The following is a 22836-nucleotide window of genomic DNA, read 5'->3' as shown; positions in this document are numbered from 1 at the left end:
TATTTCGCTTTAAGTTTTCTCAAGCTTTCCTAATACCCCAAGAATCAGAACCAATCAAAATTTACAAGAAATAACTAAGTTGAGGATTTCTTACCTTAGCTCAGAGACCCACGGTGGAGAATGAGAAAGAAAAGATGAAGAAGAGAGAATTCTAGATTTCTTGTTTTAACTATTTCCTCTCAATTCCACGTGTATATAATTCACCAAAGAATGAATTTTAAATTCATTTCCTTGTTAATGACCATTATGCCCTTCCATCTTTCCATCTTAGCTAAACCATCCTACACAAAGAAATTCCAATTAAGTCCCTAAACTTTTCAATTTATCTAATTTAATCACAAATTTTAAAATCTTAACTTTGGTTACTAGCCCGATGTTTGGGATACTACATGTATGCAAGTCACATGATTTAGATGTTAATGATATTAGGGGTCAAGGTTATGACAATGGTTCTAATATGAAAGAAAAACACTAAGGGGTTCAAAAGAGGTTACTTGAAATAAATCAAAGGGCTTTATATATGTGATGTGCTTGCCATAGTCTTAATCTCACTATATCGGGTATGGCTCATTCTTGTGTGAAAGTTATATCTTTTTTTTTGGAATTGTGCAATGCATATACACATTATTTGCAAGCTCTACTAAAAAATGGAAAATTTTAATTGATAATGTTAAAAATTTTACAATAAATTCTTTATGTTATACTTGATAGGATAGTCGAATAAAAAACATTAAAGCTATTAGATTTCAAGCACCTCAAATAAAATTAGCTTTGTTGGCATGTATAATTCTAGTGGTGAAGATGTCAAGACAAAAAGTGAAGCAAAAAGTTTAGCTAATTCTCTTGCGAGTTTTGAGTTCTTACTTAGCTTGGTGATTTGGTATGAAATTTTATTTACTATTAATAAGGTGAGTAAGAAATTGCAATCTAAATCTATGTGCATTGGAACTACAAGTAATGAAGTAGAAAGTATAATGCTATTCTTTGAGAAATATAGAAATGAAGTCTTGCATGGATATTGTCAAAAGCATGACATTTGATATGAATATAGAACCAACACTTCCAACAAAACATCATGTGTTTAGAAAAATATAATTTGACGAGAATAATGAAGAAGAAGTACAATCACTCGAAGAATCTTTTAGAGTTAATTATTTTCTTGTGATTGTAGATTTAGCTATAACTTCTTCGAAAAAAAGATTTGAACAATTGAAATTATTTGACAATATTTTTGAATTTTTATTTGATTCCAAAAGATTAAAATGTTTGGGCAATGATGAATTACGAAAATCTTGCATGAACTTTAAGACTGTTTTTCTCATAATGATTGTTGATATTGATGCAGAACATATTTTTTTTTCAGAATTGAAAGTTTTACAAATGATTTGCCAAATGAGTTAACGTCGGCATTTGAAATTCTCAAGTTTGTCAAAGTTGCGGATTGCTATCCAAATGTTTCAATTGCTTATCGAATTCTCTTAACTATGCCAGTGATAGTTGCATCAGTTGAATGAAGTTTTTCAAAGTTAAAACTGTTGAAAACCTATTTGAGGTCGTCAATGTCACAAGGAAGATTGAATGGTCTAGTCATTCTATGTATTGAGAAAAATATGTTAGATCATATTGATATAGACACTATTGTTAGTGATTTGCATCTAAAAATGCTTGTAGAATTGTTTTATGTGATAATTGGGTGTTCAATAATTTTCTTGACGTTTTTATGTGAAATTTGATGTACTTATTAGATAGTTTGTTGAGTGTAATAAAAAATATAATTTAGAAATAAAATAATTTTTATACTCTTAATTTTTTTAATATTTATTTTTAAAGGCCCTATTTTAAATTTTCTCCAAACCACCAAATCTCATAAACGGAACGGGACTGAAGATCATCACCCCGCCAATCATTGTTCCAACCAGTCCAAGCCCATCGATGAGCTCACCACTTTCACCAATACGTAGACTACTAATCTATTTATATGTATTGTTTATTTGTGTTTAATTTTCTCTCTACTGATTCATTCTTGGAGCTGCATTTTTATGATTTGTTAGGGTTTTTTTTTTCAGATTTACATTGGATTTTTAGTTCTTTGGTAGCATTTGACTTGCATGGATAGAGAATTTGTGATTGTTGTTTCCTAATGTTATTCTTTAAGTAATTATAATAGGGTAAATTTCAAATTTCAACATTTAACTTTCTTCGCATCCGATTTTGATAATTAAAGTTTACATTTTTTTAATTTACTCACTGAATTTTCAATTTGCTCTATTTTGATCATTCTATCATTAAGTACTTAACAGTGTTATAACTGGGAATTTTCTTTAAAAAATTATGAAATGGCCCCAAAATTCTCTCTCTCTCTCTCTGAAAAAAAATCCACAGTTTCGAATTCCCTTTGATTTCTTGACGGTGAAATATTTTCTTCTAAATCCCAACGGTGGGGGTGGAAAAGGAGGAAGCAAATTGTATTCTTGATTCCATGCTGATCGGATGATGAATATTATAAATCAGAGTGGTTTGGGAATTCATTAATCTTGGATTTGAGGTTGAGTTGTATGAGTTTTAAAGTGATTTAGGTAAAAATCTAAATTGATAGAGTGATAGGAGAAAATGAGGCGAGTTTGTCGATATCTTGAGTGATCGGAGAAGACATCAGAGAATGGTAATTGCAACATCGGCGTGAGACAATAATGAAATTGCAAAATTTTCATCTTTGAAGAAGATAAAATCAAAGAAAAAAAAAGGAAAATGACATGGATGACACATGAATTCCATATCAATAAAAACAATCCACGTCAGCACACGTAGCTACCATATCATCCTTCCATTTATGATTTAACACTGGAATGATTGAAATAGGAGTAAATCGAGAGTTTAATGAGTAAATTGATTTTTTTTAATTTTAATGACCAAAATAACAGTGAGGAAAAAGTTGAGTGATTGAAATTTATAATTTACCCTTATATGGGCATCCATCTGATTTTTGCTAAATACGACGGAGCATGTAAGAACGAAAAAGAAAGAGAAAATTTCGAGGCCATTCCTTAACAGACTTGTACAAAATTATAGGGTTCGAATGTTCAATACATATATAAATAAATGAAATAGGTGTACGATAGTGTTATGGGGCTAGAGTTTCAACTAACTGATCCGTGCGACATTAGGTTCTCATTCAATCGATAAAGCGTCTAAGGCCACGGATCAATATTGAAACTCTAACCCCATGAGAATAGGCTGTGCAGTGGACACGGAAACTCAAAATACAACCAAATCAGTATGAAAGTGCTGGGAAGATAGGATGCTTTCCTCCGCCAACAAAATAGATACTATCAATCTAATCAAACCTTTGTAAATTTCAATTAATGGAAATTGACTGTCAAGGGATAAGCTTAGGGTTTATAATCAAGAGTGAAGAAATGGCAAGTTGAGCAAAGTCTAGGGAAGTTATGGCTACTCAGACACATTCATATCTCCTGTCTGTATCTTTGTTTCTTCTGAAAATCCTGTTGGAGTAAAAACAACATCCTTTTACAAACATTTGTCACGTCTGTTGTGATTTCTAGATATGGGAGTTTTTCTAGTCCTACAATCGAATAGTACATAGAAAATCGAATTGTGATTAGTCATAGGTGGGGCGGTTGTGCGACACATCCAAACAAAACCCGAGACTGATAATCATCATCTATTTTTCCTTTGTTTCCTCCTGCAATAGAAGCATTCTGAACATGGAGGTTTCATTTTCCTCGAGTAACTGGTTTGGAACTTACTGGGTGGTATTTTCAGGTCTTCCATGAGTATCCGACGAAGCTTATGATTCTCCTTCATAAGTTCTTCAATGATTTGCTGATGTTTCAACACCTGAATGAAAGCAGAAATTTTAGTACAATCTAACACAATTCTAAACAAGATGAAGAATAAGAACATGATCTATGCTTTACTATTGATTCTTATTGAGAGTCTTTATGAATCAAACGTACATTGAAACCTAACATCTACCATGCATAAATCCTTTTGAGACATGGCTATTGCTAAGGTCCAACATTCAGGAAATGTCACATCTGATTATCGTTGATTTATGCCAATAACTATGTGTTTTTCTGCTAAATAATCCCCAACCTTACCAGAGGTCGAAAAACAATTAAGGGAATTACCAGTTGAAGCATGTTGTTTTCAGTTCGCAACCACCCGACCTACAAAACAACCAAAAACAAGGTAATTATTGCTTCTGCTTACTGCAATCACTGAAAACCAAAACCGGAACAAATGCAACTCCTTGTTGCATTTTAAAGAATGTTCTTTTGTCAGCTTTCCATTCCCAGATACTCTTTTCAATTGCCGAAGTGAAATGATATTTTCTCTTGGAAAAAATGAGCGAATCTCAAGCATCATATTGCACAAATTCAACCCATACGCCTCAATAAGATTTTATAGAAATGACATTCCACATGCACAAGCATAAAGGTAGCTTTGCTTACCAGTTCGGTTGGACTAGTTTCATCTTCCTTCAAAACCGGATTTTGCAGAAAACTATTAAGAACCTTTTCTGTTCGAGTTCCAAAGGATGTTTCAGTGGGAGATTTTGATGATTCTTTCTCATACGCCGAACCTCTGCTCATATTTCCAGGTCCAGGCAAGCCTTGAGATGTAGGATCTGCTAGCTTTGACACTATCTGCTTCATGTTCCAAATGAGTTTTGGGAGGGTTCATTTGTTGCAGTCAAACCACTTTGAATGGATTCGGGAAAAGCACTTTCATTGAAGGGTGAATTGGAAGCCATTCCAACTTCATCATCAATGTTGCCATTGTTTCCTAAAAATCTCAGAATATAAGTTTAGATACACAATAGAAGAAACGAATACTATATAAGAAATTATGCATACCATAATGCAACATTGAATTTGATGCACCACCCCAGGCTTCACAGCAAGTCCTGTAACACAAACAACTTTCGTATAAATAATGACATTTCTAGTTCATATGATTGACAGTGAGTACGGAATTATTTGTAGCATAGGAATAAAGATATCGATGTCAGTTGGTTTAAATATTGAAAGAAGAGCTGGTTCAAAGACCATACTCGCTTTGTGGAGGCTTATCACATAGAACATTCATACAAAAATTGAAGTAACTAATAAGAGATTTGAGAGAAATAATCAGTAATTCCTATATTCCTGAAATATTAAGACACATATACTGTCAATACCATGATATATTATAATTAATATCATAATAAGTACTCGGTTATTTCTTTTCAACATGATTGCATACCAACACCAACACCAAAACCATGACCGAGACCAACTCCACATCCAATCCCAGCTTGAATGTTCTTAGCTCCCAATTTCAATAACTAAAAAACATGAGAAAGACTACATAAGCAGATCGTGAAATATCAAACAAGCAAAATCAATGTCAATGACATTCACAAAGTTGTGTGTATAACTTACAACACCGTTTACATGTCTGCTAACACCAGAAAGCACATCCGTTGCACCTCTAGTTGCAGTCATAACTTGGCCCAGCATAGGTATCGCACCTGATTATGTAGCATAGTTAACACAAGATCTGTAAAAGAATACCCCATTCATTCTTGATTCTAGATTCAACTATGTGATGATATAATATTGATAACCATAAATGGAAATTCCAGAACTTGTTGAATCTAAAGGTATTGACAAAAAAAGCTTACTCACAGAGCATATTTTTTAAAGAATATAAAGTAACACACGGAGGATAAAACAAAAGAAACTAAGGGCCTGAAATAGGATTGCAATTTAGAAAATTTAATGTCCAACAATTATGAATTCTTCAACAGCATACACTTCCATGGAAACCCTGGAATCCATTCACTGTGGGCAACTTTAAGTTGTTTTGTTTATCATATTGGAGTCTCAGTTGTATATAATTGTGCAAAACACCATAACAATACGAAAATATACGGAACAACATCATGCGAGTCAAAACTATAAGGGTAACTGGTACACAATTAATTAAAACTTAAAAAGAGTCATAGAAAATACAAAAAAAAACTATGGGATTTTAGTTGCTTAGAACATGTATTGAACTCTTGTAACTTCTTAATTAAAACTCTGAGAAAATGTTCAAACTTTAACAAACTATAAATTGATGAGCACGCCATTGCAAAAACCATAAACATCCATACAAAAGCTAATATTCATTCCACTTGCACACATTTTCCCATCACAGAACATACTACATAGCCGTCTCCCGTAAGCCAATATACTTAAGGAAACAGAACAAAAGAAAGTGATACCAAAATCGATACATACAAGTTTCCATGGGAAGCAAATTTGGAAAATTATCATCATTCTTGGGAGAAAACAAACTACCCCAGTTCATCTTCACAACTCAAAGGTAAGATTTTGCATTAAAAGAAACGCACTAAAAATCAACGAATCATGTATAAGCAAAGAGAACGATAAGAGTTATGAGCCGTACCTAGATTTAACGGGCGACCCACGCCAATACCAATACACAGCCAATGCCAAAGCCAGTGAATACTTGACCCACTTTCAGAGTAAACGGATTCTGTAATCTGATTCCTTGAAAGCCTTTTCTTTGATTGGTTGCTGCCACCCTTTTATTGTTACTACGATTGATACTACCCTCCATTGTTCAAGTATCTCTTTGAGTATTACGGATTTGCAAAGGGAAATCATTTGCGCAGATGGTATCTTTTTCATGTTCTTTTTATTTGTTTAAGAATTTCATTTTTTAATGGGTAAAGTACGCAATTGTCCTCTGATTATAGTATGATGTTTTGTTGAGTCTCTAACTATTAAAAATTACAAAATAATTCATCAACTATGAGATGTTGTTTTGTTAAGTCTCCGATTATTAAAAGTTATAAAATAGCCACTTGCCTATTTATATATTCCAAACTTATACTTCCCATTAAAAATTGATAATCGTATAAGTTGGACTTTAACATGCTGATTGTGATAAAATTAAATTTACAAATCTCTACAGGTACCGTCGTTACTTTCAAACATTGGCTTGACAATATAATTTAACGAAGATTCGATCTATAAAATATAACTCAAACGATTATGAGATCATATTTTATCATATCTCAGTCAACATGTTAATGTTAAGCCTAGACGACCACCAATTTTTAACAAAAAATATGAGTTTGGAATATATCAATAGTCGGATGATCATTTTGCAAAATTTAATAGTTGGAGCACTCAACAAAACAATATCATATAGTCCAACGTTCATTTTGTAACTTCTAATAGTCGATAGACTCAATAAAATAGTGTTCTATAATCGATACCATTTATATACTTTACCTTAAATTCAAATAAAATCAAATTTAGTTTACTTCAAATTAGTCAAATTAGATTTAAATATTAAAGCTCGAATTTTATGTCTTTTACGAATTTTACAATTATTTGACACTAAACCAGCAAAACTTATAAGCAATTTTGGAGCTGGAGTTAGACTTAAGACTAAGGGTGCGTTTGATTCACGGAATGTAAGATTACCAGTGGGAATAAAAGATTACTAGGGAATAGGATTACTGGGAATGTTGTATTTTATGTTTGGTTGGTTTAGCAGGAATGTAAGATTACCGTATTTGGTTAAAGGAATAAAAGACTATTAGAATGTATATGTGACCAAATTGTCCTTATTATATATTTGTTTTTTAACAAGTTGAAAAATATTTATATATTTTCTTTAAAAATTTAAATTCATAAAATTTATATAATTTTTTTTACAAAATTGAAAATATAAAAAGGTTTAATGAAAGTAAAATTTATTTTAACCCCTGAACTTCATATAAAATTATAATTATAGATTTTTTTAAATCTAAAATAGTTTAAGGATAAATTTATAATTTAACCTTCGTAGATTTTTATTATTTAATGACAGAATAAGGATATTTTTAAATGAAAAATTTTAAGGGCATTTTAGTCCAAAAAGTCGGTAATCCAATAATACCTAAGGAAAATGAGGTAATGACATTTCCGATAATATACCAAAAAAATCCACTATTGATAATATAAGATTATCGGGAATGATATTCCCGGCCAACCAAACGGGAGACCGTGAATTCCATTCCCATAGAAATCTCACATTCCCCAACCAAACAAACCCTAAGGGGGTATTTGGTTCAAGGCACATTCCCATGTTTGGTTGGCCGTGAATCTTATTCCCGGTAATGTTTTATTATCAATAGTAGATTTTTTGGGGTATATTACCGGGAATATCATTACCTCAAATTCCTTATGTATTGTAACATTACCGCGTTTTGACTAAATGCCCTTAATTTTTATTTTTTTCAAAAATATCGTTCTTCTGTCATTGAATAATAAAATTCTACGAAGGTTAAATTACAAATTTATCCTTAAATTATTTTAGATTTACAAAAAAAAATCTATAATTAAAATTTTTATATGAATTCAGGGGTTAAATTTTTTTATCCTTTCATTAAACATTTTTATATTTTAATTTTAAAAAAAATTATATAATATATGAATTTAATTTTTTAAATAAAATATATAAATATTTTACAATTTGTAATATTATACAAATATATAATAAGATAATTTTATCAAATATATATTCAATAATTTTATTCTTTAACCAAACACGGTAATCTTATATTCTGCTAAATCAACCACGATAATCTACATTCTGCTAAACCAACTAAACACAAAATACAACATTCCCAATAATCGTATTCCTTGATAATCTTTATTCCCACTGATGATCTTACATTTCGCGAATTAAACGGACCTTACGATTCTGTTCGTGTTTGGTTCTCGTAAAAGCCTTTGATAATGTAAAACCATTTACTGTCAACGTAAAAGAAACTCTTTGGCCCGTAAAACAACTCACCTTAGAAAAAATGGAAATTCATTTTAGGAACCAACTACCTCCCATTTTTCATTACCTTTGATCTCTTCATTCTACGATCAACTATCACCATCTTCTTCTCACCAACAACAAAATCAGCAGATTTTTTTCCAGCAAAATCAAGTGAGGAGCTCTAGGATTCCAAGGTAATATTTCGAATCCCTAATGCTCTCCCTCCCCTTTTGCTTTTCTCTTTGATTTCCAAAGGTAAATCTCTTTAAAAGGTACCTGGTGATTGATTCGGTAACCACCGAGGTTGATATTTGATCTGGCATTGCATTATTGATAAGTATTTTATTGGGATATTTTTGGTTCTTAAAACCCATTTTTATTACCATTTATAATTTCCTGCTAATGAATTTCGTCTTTTTCGTTGTTTAGTTATTGACCGAGCTCCATAATGCTTCATTTATCTGTTATGATTTCTTCATTTGCAATGCTTCTCCGTGCAGTACGTTGGATTAGTTTTTAACTCTTGATTGTTCCGTGAAGTACCCAGATTTACTGGAGTTTATTAGTTGAATCATTGTGGTTTTTAAAGTTTGTAACATTAACGTTAGTCTTACGCCTCTGTTTGGTTGCTAAGAAAACTGCGGGTAATGAACATTCCTAGCAGGTTTTATGTTGTTTTCTTTTCTAGTACCTGACAATTCTCGCTCAACTAAGTTTTTTAGAGTATTTCATCAAGTGATTAAGAGGATCTCGAACCATTAGCTCATAAAATTTTAGATCCTTTTAGTATTTTTTTACCCATTCGGTTTATGGGGGCCAAGATATTTTCAAGATTTAACTTTTATTATGTCTTGTTTGATTGGGATTTGTAGCATATTTTGGTTGTGAGAACTGGAAGGATTCCTCCTATTTGGGAATTCATTAAGGAAAGAATTAAAGAGAAAGAGAATAAACTTCGGTAGCAATTATCAATTATCATTTTTGGTTTTGTGTTATGCAAGCTTATGGTAGAGATTTGCGCAGTACTTGCTTAATTGACTAAATCCCGTGACTGTTCATGTTTTCTGGAATTTATAATACTGATTTTGTTATTAACTTTTTAACTTCGAGAAGTGTTTTCTTTTATCAAGAAGTAAACAAAATGTTTTCTTGTGTGTGTGTCTTATCTTACAACTGATTCTTCTTTCCATCATTTCCTTCTCATTTTCCTTTCCTTTGGCTTTCTTGAGAATTTAAAGACCCCTTCTTGAAAGTCTTAAACTTGGTTTTCTTTGGCTTCTTCTTCTTAGATTTTGCCTTAGGTTCACTAGTCATGCAACAAAGTTAGATAAAGTGATATAATCTGTAATAATTTGTTCTAGAAAGATGCTTTGAAATGAGGCAAACTCTTTACCATAGAGAAATGTAATTCTGTCTTTCTTTCTTAGCTTGCGGCCTTAGAGTTTTCAGTCTCTTTCTATGATTTCCATTAGCAAAGTTTAACATAAGTCTCCTCAACCCCTTGCAAAAGCTTAGTAACCTGTCATTGAATGTAGCAAATGTAGGGACAAAGAAAATTCAATTGAACTGAGGTAAACAGGTTCCTATTCGCCATTTCTAACCTCATTAGAACTACCAAAATAAGATTTGTCCACCATTTGCAAGTAAGCTTTCGACGCATTTCACAATGAGACCTGTACTAGGATGAACCAAAAATCAATACAAATAAGCCATGGTCCTCGTTAATTTTGGTTGATTTTGATATAGAAAGTGAATAAGAATTAGACCTTGTTATATTTCTTCATGATATTGGAAAATGTCAACTGATTAAAGAAGCTGAAGAAGCAAATACAGAGATAATTAACTATAAAAATAGACAAATTTTCATTTGTTTATAGTTTTCTAATGAAGAAAGGAGGAAGGTATGGTACCAGTAGCTTTTCAAAAGCCTAAGCTTTCTATAGAATTCGATGAAAGCTTGAGAGATTTTTTCCTCTGTAGTCCTCAGCTCTTGCCTGCTGAACCACAAATCCGATTTCAAACTTTTGATTACAGTTCTTAGTGTTTCTATAGGAGTTTCAAGCTCCACATTTATCTTTACTTGATCCAAAACATGTAATGGAGCTGATCTAAAGTGTCTATCAGCAGTTTCTTTCATTCATTCTTTTGAAATTCCATCATTGCTCATCTTAATTTCCTGGATAGCATCCATATGAGTCGGTCCTACATATCGAAAAACATATTGAGAAAATCATAAAACTTGATGGATTCTTATAACATGAAGCAAAATTGGAACTTTCATATCATTTTGCAAGAAACCCATATTTTTTTCATATTGGATTGTTAAAAAATCAGAAACCCAGATTCTCCTCTTACCATGCTGTAGCCACCGTCAATGGTGGCTTGTTTTGTTGTTTGAATCTTAAGATGTCTTTCAATATCGATTTCAGATTACTTTAATCTATGTATGCTTCCTTAAATTGATTTTTAAGATGTCTGAATCTTATTAGTTGTAATATTTCTGACAGGTTCTTACTGGAGTCCACTTGCACATTTGGTTAAAATTTTCTCCAATACGAGGATCGACCATTGAACCTGGTATATCACTGATCACAAAAGGGAAACGAGGTACGTTTTTCAAATATATGATATATGACATAAATTCTTAATAGTATATCAACATAAATTACATCCACTTTAGCTTATATAAAAGCTTAAACGTAATATGAACTTTAGCTTTAGGTAAAAGCTTAATACTTCATATGAAACTTATACATAATATTGAGATATAGTAGACTTAACCCAAAATGAGATAAAACAAATAAAGAACACTTATCTAGCTACAAGATTGAACATAATTGTATTCATAAAACAATAGTGGTTATAATTTATTATAAAGTTAAAAAATTCATAAATATTGACTTCTAATTTCTTTGTAGATGGAACGTAATTCTATTCATAAAACAATAGTGAGAGTCGCTGCTTCAGTAGTGGCGTTTAGGGCTCTTTGGATTTATAGACTAAAATCTAGAAAGCAAATAACTCATGATCATGTGAATCTAGATTGTGAAAGAGAAAACTACATCAATAGTATTTTATATAGAGGTGACCAGAATTGTATCGACATAATACGGATGCGACCAGCTGCGTTTTTTAATCTGTGTGACATCCTTACTAGGAACAATTTGTTGCAATCGACAAGAGCAGTGAATGTTAAAAAGCAAGTTATCATATTTTTACATATAATTGGTCATAATGTAAGATTTCGAGTGATTGGATCAAGATATTATAGATCAATTGAAACAATTCACCGTCACTTTCGGATTGTGTTGAGAGCTATTTTGAAATTATATCAATTATCCATTAGATTACCCGATGAGTCAACTCCTCTTGAGATAAGAAACAATTCTAGGTTTTACCCATATTTTAAAGATTGTGTCAGAGCATTAGATGAAACTCATATTCCTGCATCTGTTCCACCTAACATTCAAGGAAGATTTCGTAGTCGTAAATGGGGAACAACACAGAATGTATTGGCTGCCATTACTTTTGATTTGAAATTTACTTATGTTCTAGCTGGTTGGGAAGGTAGTGTGCATGATTCTCGTGTTTTAATTGATGCACTTACACGTCGAAGTGGATTTAGTATTCCAGAAGGTAATATTTAGCTTTAAAATAAAAAATAATTAAATTAAATTCATAATATATTAAGTAATAATAACATTTTGTCAAATTGTAGGTAAATATTATCTTGATGAAGCTGGATATGGCATCCGAAATGGAATTATTTCTCCATATCGTGGTGTTAGATATCATTTAAAAGAGTTCACCAATCATCGTCCAGAAAATGCAAAGGAACTGTTTAATCGTCGTCATTCATCATTGCGAACCACTGTTGAGCGAGTATTTGGAATTTTAAAGAAACGTTTTTGTGTGTCGGATGTTGAACTATTTTGAGATTTTCAAACACAAGTAGTTGTAGTGTTGGCTTGTACTATCATCCATAATCATATAATGGGAGTTGATCCTTATGATTTAATTAACGAAGAATTATATTGAATAACACGAGGGAAGAAGCTAGAGAATGTGCTACTAAGAGAGATGAAATTGCATAAGTTATGTGGAGTGATTATATACATAGAAACATTTAATTTTATTTAGAACATTTTGTTTAGTATTTCTATGTTATGTATGATGGATATTGTTGTTTTTAGTTTGTTGGATATTGAAATTGATAATATTTTTAGATTGTTGGACATTGAATATAATTTGTTAGATGTTGAAATTATTATTTTAAAGTTTGTTGGTTTTATAAATGTTATGTTTTACGTTTGTTGGACATTTACGTATGCTTGTGAGTTGAGTGCTTGGTGTCTTATGTATTAGGTGCTTGGTGTATATTTGAGGGTTGATATTATAAATTGTTACATAATTGCTGGATAATTTATGTTTGTTAGTAGTCTAATTACTTTTTTTTTTATGATTATTAATGTAGAAATGAGCACATCAAAACATTTTAGGTGGACAAAACCAATGAAACGTCTATTTCTTGAAATACTTGTAGAGGAGACGCAAAAAGGTAATAAGTCATCTAATACATTTAGAGCAGTTTCTATAAATTGAGTTGCTACAACTATTTTCGAAAAATTTCAAGTCCAATGTGCCACTAAACACGTGAAAAATCATTTGAGGACTACAAAAAAATACATGAAAAACTATATGTACAATTCGTGAAGATAGTGGATTAGGGTGGGACGAGAACCTGAGAGTGAACTTGCGACGAAGTGACTTATGATGCCATAGTGAATGTAATCTTTATATACTTATTTTAATAAATTATATTTGAATTTTACTTTTTATGCTAACTGTGTATAATATTTAACAGGCACACCCAAAATATGGACCATTTTTTAACAAAAAAAAATGATTTTTATGATGAGATGACTCTTGTTGTTGGTCAAGATATGGCAACAGAGAGTTTTGCTAGAACCTTCGGCGACTTTCTTTGTAAGGTGTTCAATTTTTTAGCAAAAATGAGTTGGAAGCCAAAACTTTCTTGGCAAAAAAACCAAAACATAAGAAAATTTGGCTTGAAAAGTTTCCTCAAAGTTATGATGTGAACTTTTAATGTGGAGTACTACTATTTATGACTTAGACAATATTTAACCTTTAATGTGTTGTAGTACTATTTATAGACTTTAATCATATGTTGGTTTGATGTGTTGTAGCACTAATTATGAATTAGACAATATCTTTGTATTCTTATGGTTGGATAATATCGTTATCTTAATGCGATGTAGTTTTAATTAAACACTTTGAAAATATTATTATTATTTCAATATGATGTACTATTGTTGTTTTAATAATGATGTAATTTTAATTATATATTTTGATAATATATTTTTACTACATTATCAACATTATATCAATTAAACCTACATACAATATTAATTATGAGTTAAAATTTAATTTTAAAATGCTAATAGATAAAGTATCATGAATACTTCAAACCTAAAATTATGTATTTATAACACTATCAACATAATTTAGTATATTTTCTACAAATTTAATTTCCTGTACTTATACAAATAAAATATTTCATTTAAATTTTATAAAATACAATTTTATAAATACTTAAAAATTAAATACAAGAAAAATATAAAAATAAATACATTTTTACAAAAAAACAGATTTCGTAAATTGTTTTTAGAAAAACTAATCAAACAGTGTAAAACATTTTATAATACATTTTATAATGCAACATCCAAATAATGTAAACTGTTTTTTGGAAAATATTTTCTAGAATTGTAATTCATTTTCTAAAATTCAATTTCCAGAAAATTAATGACAGTCAAACAAATAAACCCTAAGAAACCCTAAGAGTATAAAACAAACAAACCCTAAGAGTATAAGTTGAGAAAAATGTCTTTATCCGATATTCTTTCCCTGCTAAAACCTGGCTCAACATGAACCAACAACAACCGTTTCATCTCCGCCACTTATTTCCAACGATTTTTCATGTTAAAATTCTGGGGTTTTCTCTAATCCCAAACCACCATAAACTTCGAATTCTTGAACCATGGCAATGGCCACATCCCATATTCATTTCAATCTCCCATGCCACTGCCTTCTTTGTACAATTCTCAAGGCAGAGGAATTTTGCAAAGAACTTGGTTTCGAGCTCAACCCAGAACCAAAACCATTCGCACGGTTATCATAAAAGCTTCAGCTGATGTTCAAAAGGAAGATATTGTCATCGTCGGAGCTGGGATTGCCGGCCTTGCCACTGCAGTGTCCCTTCACAGGTCTAGATTTGATTTGTTTGAATTTTCCTCCCATATTTCAGCATTTAAGTTATGATTTTGATGTTAAGAGATTAATCATACCAGGCTAGGAATTGGGTCGGTGGTGCTTGAGCAAGCAGAGTCACTTAGAACTGGTGGAACCTCACTTACCCTTTTCAAGAACGGCTGGAGGGTATTGGATTCCATTGGTGTTGCAGATAGTCTCAGGAGCCAATTCCTTGAAATCGAAGGGTATGTGCCAATTTCACAAGCTTCTTGTTTGAACCGATTTTAATGTAATGGAAACTATATGAAACCGAAAGTAGGTTTCAGAGTCATTTTCTGAACTTGTTCATTGCATCAGCCGTGCAGGATGACGGTGAATTTAGAGGATGGAAGGGAGTTACGCTCCTTCAGATTCAAAGATGAAGATCAAACGTAATCAAACTTCACCGTTCTTTGAGACGATAGTTTCTTTGTCACGACCTCTCAACAAATAAGATATTCTCATTTCCTACAGTGTTACACTGCATAGTAAACATAAGCTGATATTGCCTCTTTGGGTGCCTACCAGCCGTCCTCAAGTCTGTCACCTGAAGGTGCGTTTCCCACGTTGAAACTCAGAACCTGCCTGTCTGTGAATATACTTTGCAACTCCGGTACCATGATTGCGGAAAAAGACACCGTAACAGGTTCTAGGTTTGAAACTGAGAGACACACTTTCAGGCAACAGTCCTGAGGGGGCAGGACAGGCTTGCGTTCACGACGAGGATGTAGCACTGCCTTGAGAAATGAAAGTATGTTGTCTGTCAATGGGTTGTGACTTCATTCATCAAACTAATATTGATCGCTTGACGATTGCAGCCAAGAAGTTCGTGCAGTGGAGAGGAGAATACTGCTGGAGATGCTTGCCAATGAGTTACCACCTGAGACAGTTCGATTTTCTTCCAAGTTAGCAAACATCAACTCCAGTGAAAATGGTGAAACTCTTTTGAAACTTACGGATGGCACCAGATTACTTGCGAAGGTTAGTTAACCTTAACCTCAAGTTTCACCATTGCACCATTGCCTGCGGCCGGAACTGTGTAAAAGGAAATCAATTTAATATTGTTTCTTCGACAGATAGTTATCGGCTGCGATGGGATTCGGTCTACAATAGCCAAGTGGATGGGTTTCTCTGAGCCGAAGTATGTAGGGCATTGTGCTTTCCGTGGACTCGGATTTTATCCTGATGGGCAGCCATTTGCAGCAAAAATTAATTATATTTATGGAAGAGGTTTGCGTGCTGGATACGTTCCGGTGTCTCCAACAAAAGTTTACTGGTTCATCTGCTATAACAGCCCCTCTCCAGGTTCTTTTTGACTGTAGGATTCAATCATAAATGAAATTGCGAATTACATTGAAACACGTTCCTTCTGACATGGCTGTTGCAGGTCCAAAGATTACTGATACAGTGTTGTTGAGGAAGCAAGCAAAAGAGCTTGTAAACAACTGGCCTGAAGAGCTGATTAGATTGATTGATCTTAGCCCGGATGAGACGATAAGCAAGACCCCACTTGTTGATCGTTGGTTATGGCCGGGTTTAAGCCCTCCTGCTTCAGCTGGGAAAGTTGTGCTGGTTGGGGATGCCTGGCATCCAATGACTCCTAATCTGGGACAAGGTGCTTGCTGTGCCCTAGAGGATTCAGTGATTCTCACAAGGAAGTTAGCTGATGCAATTAAATCTGGACCTGCATCTGTAGAAGGTGCTATCAAGGCATATGGAGAGGAAAGATGGCCCCGAGTCTTTCCATTAACCATACGGCCAAATCTTGTGGGAGCTCTCTTGCAGTGGGATAATCAACTCGTCTGTTCTGTTCGTAACAACATTGTCATACCTAAACTGGTTAGACTTGGACCAGTGCTTGAACACACAAATTTTGAGTGTGAGCCCCTGAAAGCATAAAATGTAAGATGTCAAGACTATAAGTGGCAAGAAGGTTAAATGCAACTTCACAGCAAAATTACACTTTATTTTCCATTTGAAGCTGTCAAGAAGGTTAAAGTTAAATGAACCTTCACTGCAAAACTATACTTCACTGCCATCTGAAGCTTTTTCGTTCATCATCTATTAATGAATCATGTGAGAGAACTACAGTGGTTTCATTTATAAATTGGGCAATGTTACTCATCCCTAGTCTCCTTTTATATTGAAAAGAGATGCCTTGTCCAGAAATAACCGAACAACCACGTTGAATTCAGGGAAGAAAAACAAATTACATAATACAGAAATGGAAAATATGCAACACATTATGGTTCTATCAAAGCACGAGTTAAGAAGACCTTTACCTACATTAAGAAGGTCTTCCATCTTACATAGTTGAATCTCTACTGATCATGGTACCTGCAAATCAATATTCTATGGCACAAATTCAAGTATCCAATCCATTCAAAGAGGTTGCTCTAAAGTCTTGTGTTTGAAGTAGACAAGATAAAGCTCGGACTTTAGCAAGACATCTTGCTCGAAATTGTTGAAGATATCAAACCATGAACATGAATAGCAAGATTGAATAAATTGATGTTTCTCATCAATTGAAAATACCAACTGCTAGCAACATTCAAGCCAGAAGTAAAAGGCATTTTACATATCATAAACATATACCCATTAAATTTTCGTCTCTTATATATGTAACATCGCAAAGTGCATGAAAACACCTGCATTTTACAAAAATAAAAAATGTTTTCCAGAAGCAAATGAATATCAAGTTATCTATTTGAAAAGATACAAATGAGTTACATCCATTCTTTGATAACCTCTCAGGTTATGCATACCACTTCTTTTGTGGAACAGAAGCCCTTGAGCTCCAATTTTTTAGTCAAGTCATCCCATGAACCAAAGACTCTTGATTTTGCTATCAATCTTCATACCCTTGATTCTGCAAATAATTCAATAATCTTAGGCTTTGAAATAAACTAAAAAGTAAGACTATAAAGTCAAAATGTGATTTTAGACTATCTAACTTCAATCTACCTAATATCTAAGTTCTAACTTTAATCTACCTAATATCTGCAACTGAAAATAAGTAAATCCGATCATAATTTATCAATCTAAATGAAAACAGAAACCCCAAAATAACTTAACAACCGACAAGAGGATTTAAAGTGCAAAGCTTGCCAGTTTTTATGCCTTGGCCGACCAAAAGAACATACAGATATGGCTAACAATCAATCAGTATATTTCAATTTCGAACTACTATTATTGGTTCCCGTCAAGGCAAGCAATTTATTTCACTAACTTATAACCAATTTTTTAAACCTAGATTGTAGACAATCATAAACCCAGCAATGAACTAACTTTCACAACCAATCAAACAAAAATGCAATTAGTATATGGGAAAGAAGGGATGGTGTTTGAACCTAGGCCGGAAAAGAACCAAAGAATGAAACCGCAAAGAACGAGGACGAAAGGGATGATGTGGACGGCGTTCTCGGCAGATCTAAGACGGGACCTTTCTTTCTCGGCGGCGCATGAAAGGAATGGTTAAAGTATACATGAGATCATTAAACTATGTCAAAAATGATATTTTATTTAATACATTTTAAAATATTATATAATGGTCATTAAAATTATCAAACTATTACAAAATAGTAATATTTTGATAAGTTTAAGAATTATTTTGTAATAGATTGATAAATTTAATGATTATTTTTATAATAATTTGATTAATTTTAATGATTATTTTGTAATTTTATGAGAAGTTTAATATTTGAAACTTCACTTATTAAAAAACTATTTAACATAATTTAACGAACTCTAATATACTTTATCAAAAAAATTAATATTGTCAAACTTGAAAATGTTTAAAAAACTATTCTACAATGAAGAGAAGCAAGTAAAAGTTGTCAATAGCTGACCATGACTTTGTTCAATATCATTTTGTCTTATTTATTGAAGTTTTAAAAGTAAGAATTTACTCAAAAAAATTCATTCAAAAAATCAAATTTGAGTATAAAGATTCGGGATGAGAAATTACTATAGTAACGAAGATAAAACCAATGAGGTTGATTTAAGTGATAAGTAGCTTGATATCGCTTAATTATGTTTCGAGTTGAGTAATTGTGTATGAAGAAAATTCCCACTGAAAGACTCATATACTAAAGTCTAAAGCTAGGTATGCAATCCGGATCGATCTATATTTGTCAAGACAGTTTTGAAAACCGAAAGAGAAAAAAAGAAGGAAAAAAATGTAAAGTCTTATATTGCTACTTAGAGTGGTGAGAACTCCTCCGATAAGGAAGATATTAAATTAATTTACCTTTTCCTTATGATCATCGAAAAAGAATTAAAAATAACTTTTAATTTATCTTATTAATTTTTTATATATATATTTTATGAATTATAAGATACCTATGAAGAATTAATTTTAAAATGTGCACTCATAATTTTAAAATATAAAAAGGAGTATTTTAAAATTAAAAATTAAAAATACTCACTTTCTAAGAATAATAATGAACTTAAGATTAAGATTAATGAAACATAAGCAAAATCAACGATTTTTATAAAAAAAAAAATTAGACTTACATGATTTTCTCATTAAAATTCATAAAGATCATCAAAAATAATTTGTTGATATTGAAAAAGAAATAAATATACGTAACAAAGCTACAAAATGTAAATAAAAAAATGATCCGAATCAAACTTTCTCAAAATAAAGTTTTTACAATAGATAAAATAATTTGTTTATTTTTTAACGGTGAGGGATTAAAATGAAACTAAAATATAATGTTAGGTATAATTTTGAAAATAAAAAAAAGTTTATGAACTATAAAATAACCATAAAAATAGATAGATTACTAAATACATAATTTAACTATAAAAAAATTTATGAAATTAAAAATTTAAGGAAGCCGGAAAACTAAAGAAAATATGAGATCAAATATATCCATCTACATATATGGGTGAATATTCGATCTAGTTGAGCTAAAAATTTTGAGTTAGTAAAGTTGATGAGCCATATTTTATAACTAAAACTTTATTTAAATTTTTTTCAAGTTGATTTTCTAAAATTCGAGTCGAGTTTTAAGTTTTTGTTTAAATTTAAATGTAAATAATTTTAATGTTATAGTACAATAATTTCAATTTAAATGATTTTCTATAACAATATACAATAAACATATGTATTTCTTCGTATTTTTTCATATGTTATATACATATATCATGCAGAGTAAAATAATTTGTTGATATTGAAAAAGAAATAAATATACGTAACAAAGCTACAAATGTATAAAAAAATGATCCGAATCAAACTTTCTCAAATAAAGTTTACAATAGATAAATAATTTGTTTATTTTTTAACGGTGAGGGATTAAAATGAAACTAAAATATAATGTTAGGCATAATTTTGAAAATAAAAAAAGGTTTATGAACTATAAAATAACCATAAAAATAGATAGATTACTAAATACATAATTTAACTATAAAAAAATTTATGAAATAAAAAATTTAAGGAAGCCGGAAAACTAAAGAAAATATGAGATCAAATATATCCATCTACATATATGGGTGAATATTCGATCTAGTTGAGCTAAAAATTTTGAGTTAGTAAAGTTGATGAGCCATATTTTATAACTAAAACTTTATTTAAATTTTTTTCAAGTTGATTTTCTAAAATTCGAGTCGAGTTTTAAGTTTTTGTTTAAATTTAAATGTAAATAATTTTAATGTTATAGTACAATAATTTCAATTTAAATGATTTTCTATAACAATATACAATAAACATATGTATTTCTTCGTATTTTTTCATATGCTATATACATATATCATGCAGAGTTAAAGAACTCGACTCAAATTTAAAATCAATTCACTAATTATTAAAAATTTTGAGTTATTCAAAATTTATTTTATAACTAAACTAGAATTTAATTTTTTTCTAATTGAGTCTCGTTTATGAAATTACAAGCGAAACAAAGTCGAATCAAATTTAACATTGAATTGAATTAAAAAAATTATTTTTTTTGAAGTCGAGTTTTAGTCACTCTTATATGTAGGTAGGGATGGGCATGGGACCCGAATTCGATAGGTTCCCACCCTATTGGGTCATATTTTATTTAAAAAAATCTGGGTTCGGGTCTTGTTCGAGTTTAGGGTGAAAAAATATGTCCTGGTCCAACCCGGAAAAAAATATAAAATTACCTTATATTTTAGGGATAATTGCAATAATACCCCTCTATATATTATTTTTTAATTAAATCCATATTTTTTATTGAATAAAAATAATATTTTTTTATAAATATATTAGGGTAAACTACGTCAAATACCACTCATCTGTAAGCTTGGGCTCGAAAATGTCACTGACGTTTCAATTTTGCCAATTTTAGCACGGACGTTTTTGTTTCACTACAATTTTACCACTCCGCCGTTAATCTGTTAACGGGACGATGACATTGCATCTTTTTTTCGTGACGGCGATGTCATGTCTCCCTCATCAAAACGACGTCGTTTTGGCACGACCGTTTTGATGCTTAAAAAACTCAAAACGACATCGTTTTGTTGCTGAAAAAAATGTTTTTCATAGGATTCGAACCGTAGACCTTTAGAATTCAAAACTAAATACCCAACCACCAAACTAACTTAAGAACTTTGTATAATCTTAACAAAACTATTATAAATCTTCATCACTACCACCGTCACCCTCATTATCACCCTCATTATCTTTCTCCACCAAGCATGTGTGAGATTGTTCATGAATATTTCTGCTTCTACCACTGTTTCCAATGTTGCTCCTACGAGCTTCTACTTGTCTTCTCACCTCAATGGCTCTAGAATCTGCTATGGAGTTGGTGCTAGTGGAGGCTTTCACACTCCTTTGTCTGTTATGCCACTTAAGTCAGATGGCTCTTTATGCATCATGGAAGCTCTCTGCAATAGATCACAGTCAGAAGGTTCCCTCATAAAAAATATTTCCCCAAGTTTTCTTGATATTCTTATTTGTCCTAACACTTGTATTATTCAATGCTTGTTTTGTTTGAAGGGATTGTGCCTACTTCGTCTCCAAAACTGGAGGACTTTCTGGGTGGTGCAACTATGGACCCTCATCAATATGGAAGTCATCAACGAGAAACAATGCCACTCAGCTTAGACAGCATGTACTACCACCAAGATGCGAATCAGGAAAACAACCGGCAATATTCTCTGGGCCTTCTCCAAGAACCCTTTAGAGAGCAGGAACAAGAGTTTTCTGTTCAAACTCACCACTACTTTTTAGGACTTGCCTACCAAGCCATGTTTCATTCGCCATTGGAGGAGGAAACCAAGGATACCCAACTTGCAGTCTGTGATTCCCAGATTCCTCAATTGGGAGAAAACAATGCCTTACTTTAAAAACTGGGTAGCTTCTCACTTCTCTACCCGTGGTTCAATGGAACAATAGATGACTAATAGCATGGTCGATGATGGAGCAGCTTCCGGCTCCGTCTGTCCAATGGGTTGTGGTGACTTTCAGTCCCTAAGTTTTTCGATGAGTCCTGGTTCCCAATCCAGTTGCGTTACAGTTGCGTTCAAGTGACTTTACTTATTTATAATAATTTTGTTAAGATTATACTAGGTTCTTAACTTGGTGGTTGGGTATTTAGCTTTGGATTCTAACGGTCTATGGTTTGAATCCTATGAAAAACATTTTTTCATCAACAAAAGGATGTCGTTTTGAGCTTTTTGAACATCAAAACGGTTGTATCAAAACGACGTCGTTTTGATAAGAGA

At 31.9% G+C, this 22836-nt stretch overlaps 1 protein-coding gene, 2 long non-coding RNA genes and 2 pseudogenes across 3 annotated transcripts; 3 read left to right on the top strand and 2 right to left on the bottom strand.

The window, feature by feature from the left end:
- Nucleotides 1-3677: 3677 nt before the first annotated feature.
- Nucleotides 3678-6657, bottom strand: LOC120146317 (annotated as a pseudogene).
- Nucleotides 6658-8848: 2191 nt separating this feature from the next.
- On the top strand, nt 8849-12850 carry LOC120146325. Its single transcript, XR_005518209.1, has 3 exons — nt 8849-9029; nt 11343-11442; nt 12554-12850. It is a non-coding gene; the product is annotated as an uncharacterized LOC120146325 (long non-coding RNA).
- Nucleotides 12851-14790: 1940 nt separating this feature from the next.
- On the top strand, nt 14791-17245 carry LOC120146337 (annotated as a pseudogene).
- Nucleotides 17246-17698: 453 nt separating this feature from the next.
- On the bottom strand, nt 17699-18622 carry LOC120146338. The gene is made up of 2 exons (XR_005518211.1): nt 18495-18622; nt 17699-18013 (listed from the first exon to the last, which is right to left on the bottom strand). It is a non-coding gene; the product is annotated as an uncharacterized LOC120146338 (long non-coding RNA).
- Nucleotides 18623-21820: 3198 nt separating this feature from the next.
- On the top strand, nt 21821-22458 carry LOC120146334 (AP2-like ethylene-responsive transcription factor ANT). Its single transcript, XM_039159927.1, has 2 exons — nt 21821-22019; nt 22109-22458. Exons 1-2 carry the CDS (start codon nt 21821-21823, stop codon nt 22456-22458), a joined length of 549 nt encoding a protein of 182 aa, XP_039015858.1.
- Nucleotides 22459-22836: the final 378 nt, after the last annotated feature.

This window comes from Hibiscus syriacus, unplaced genomic scaffold, assembly GCF_006381635.1.
Source record: "Hibiscus syriacus cultivar Baekdansim isolate YM2019G1 unplaced genomic scaffold, ASM638163v2 tig00110911_pilon, whole genome shotgun sequence".
Classification (NCBI taxonomy): Eukaryota; Viridiplantae; Streptophyta; class Magnoliopsida; order Malvales; family Malvaceae; genus Hibiscus; species Hibiscus syriacus.
The sequence above is the reverse complement of the archived record's forward strand: the minus strand, read 5'-3'. Positions and strand labels throughout refer to the sequence as shown.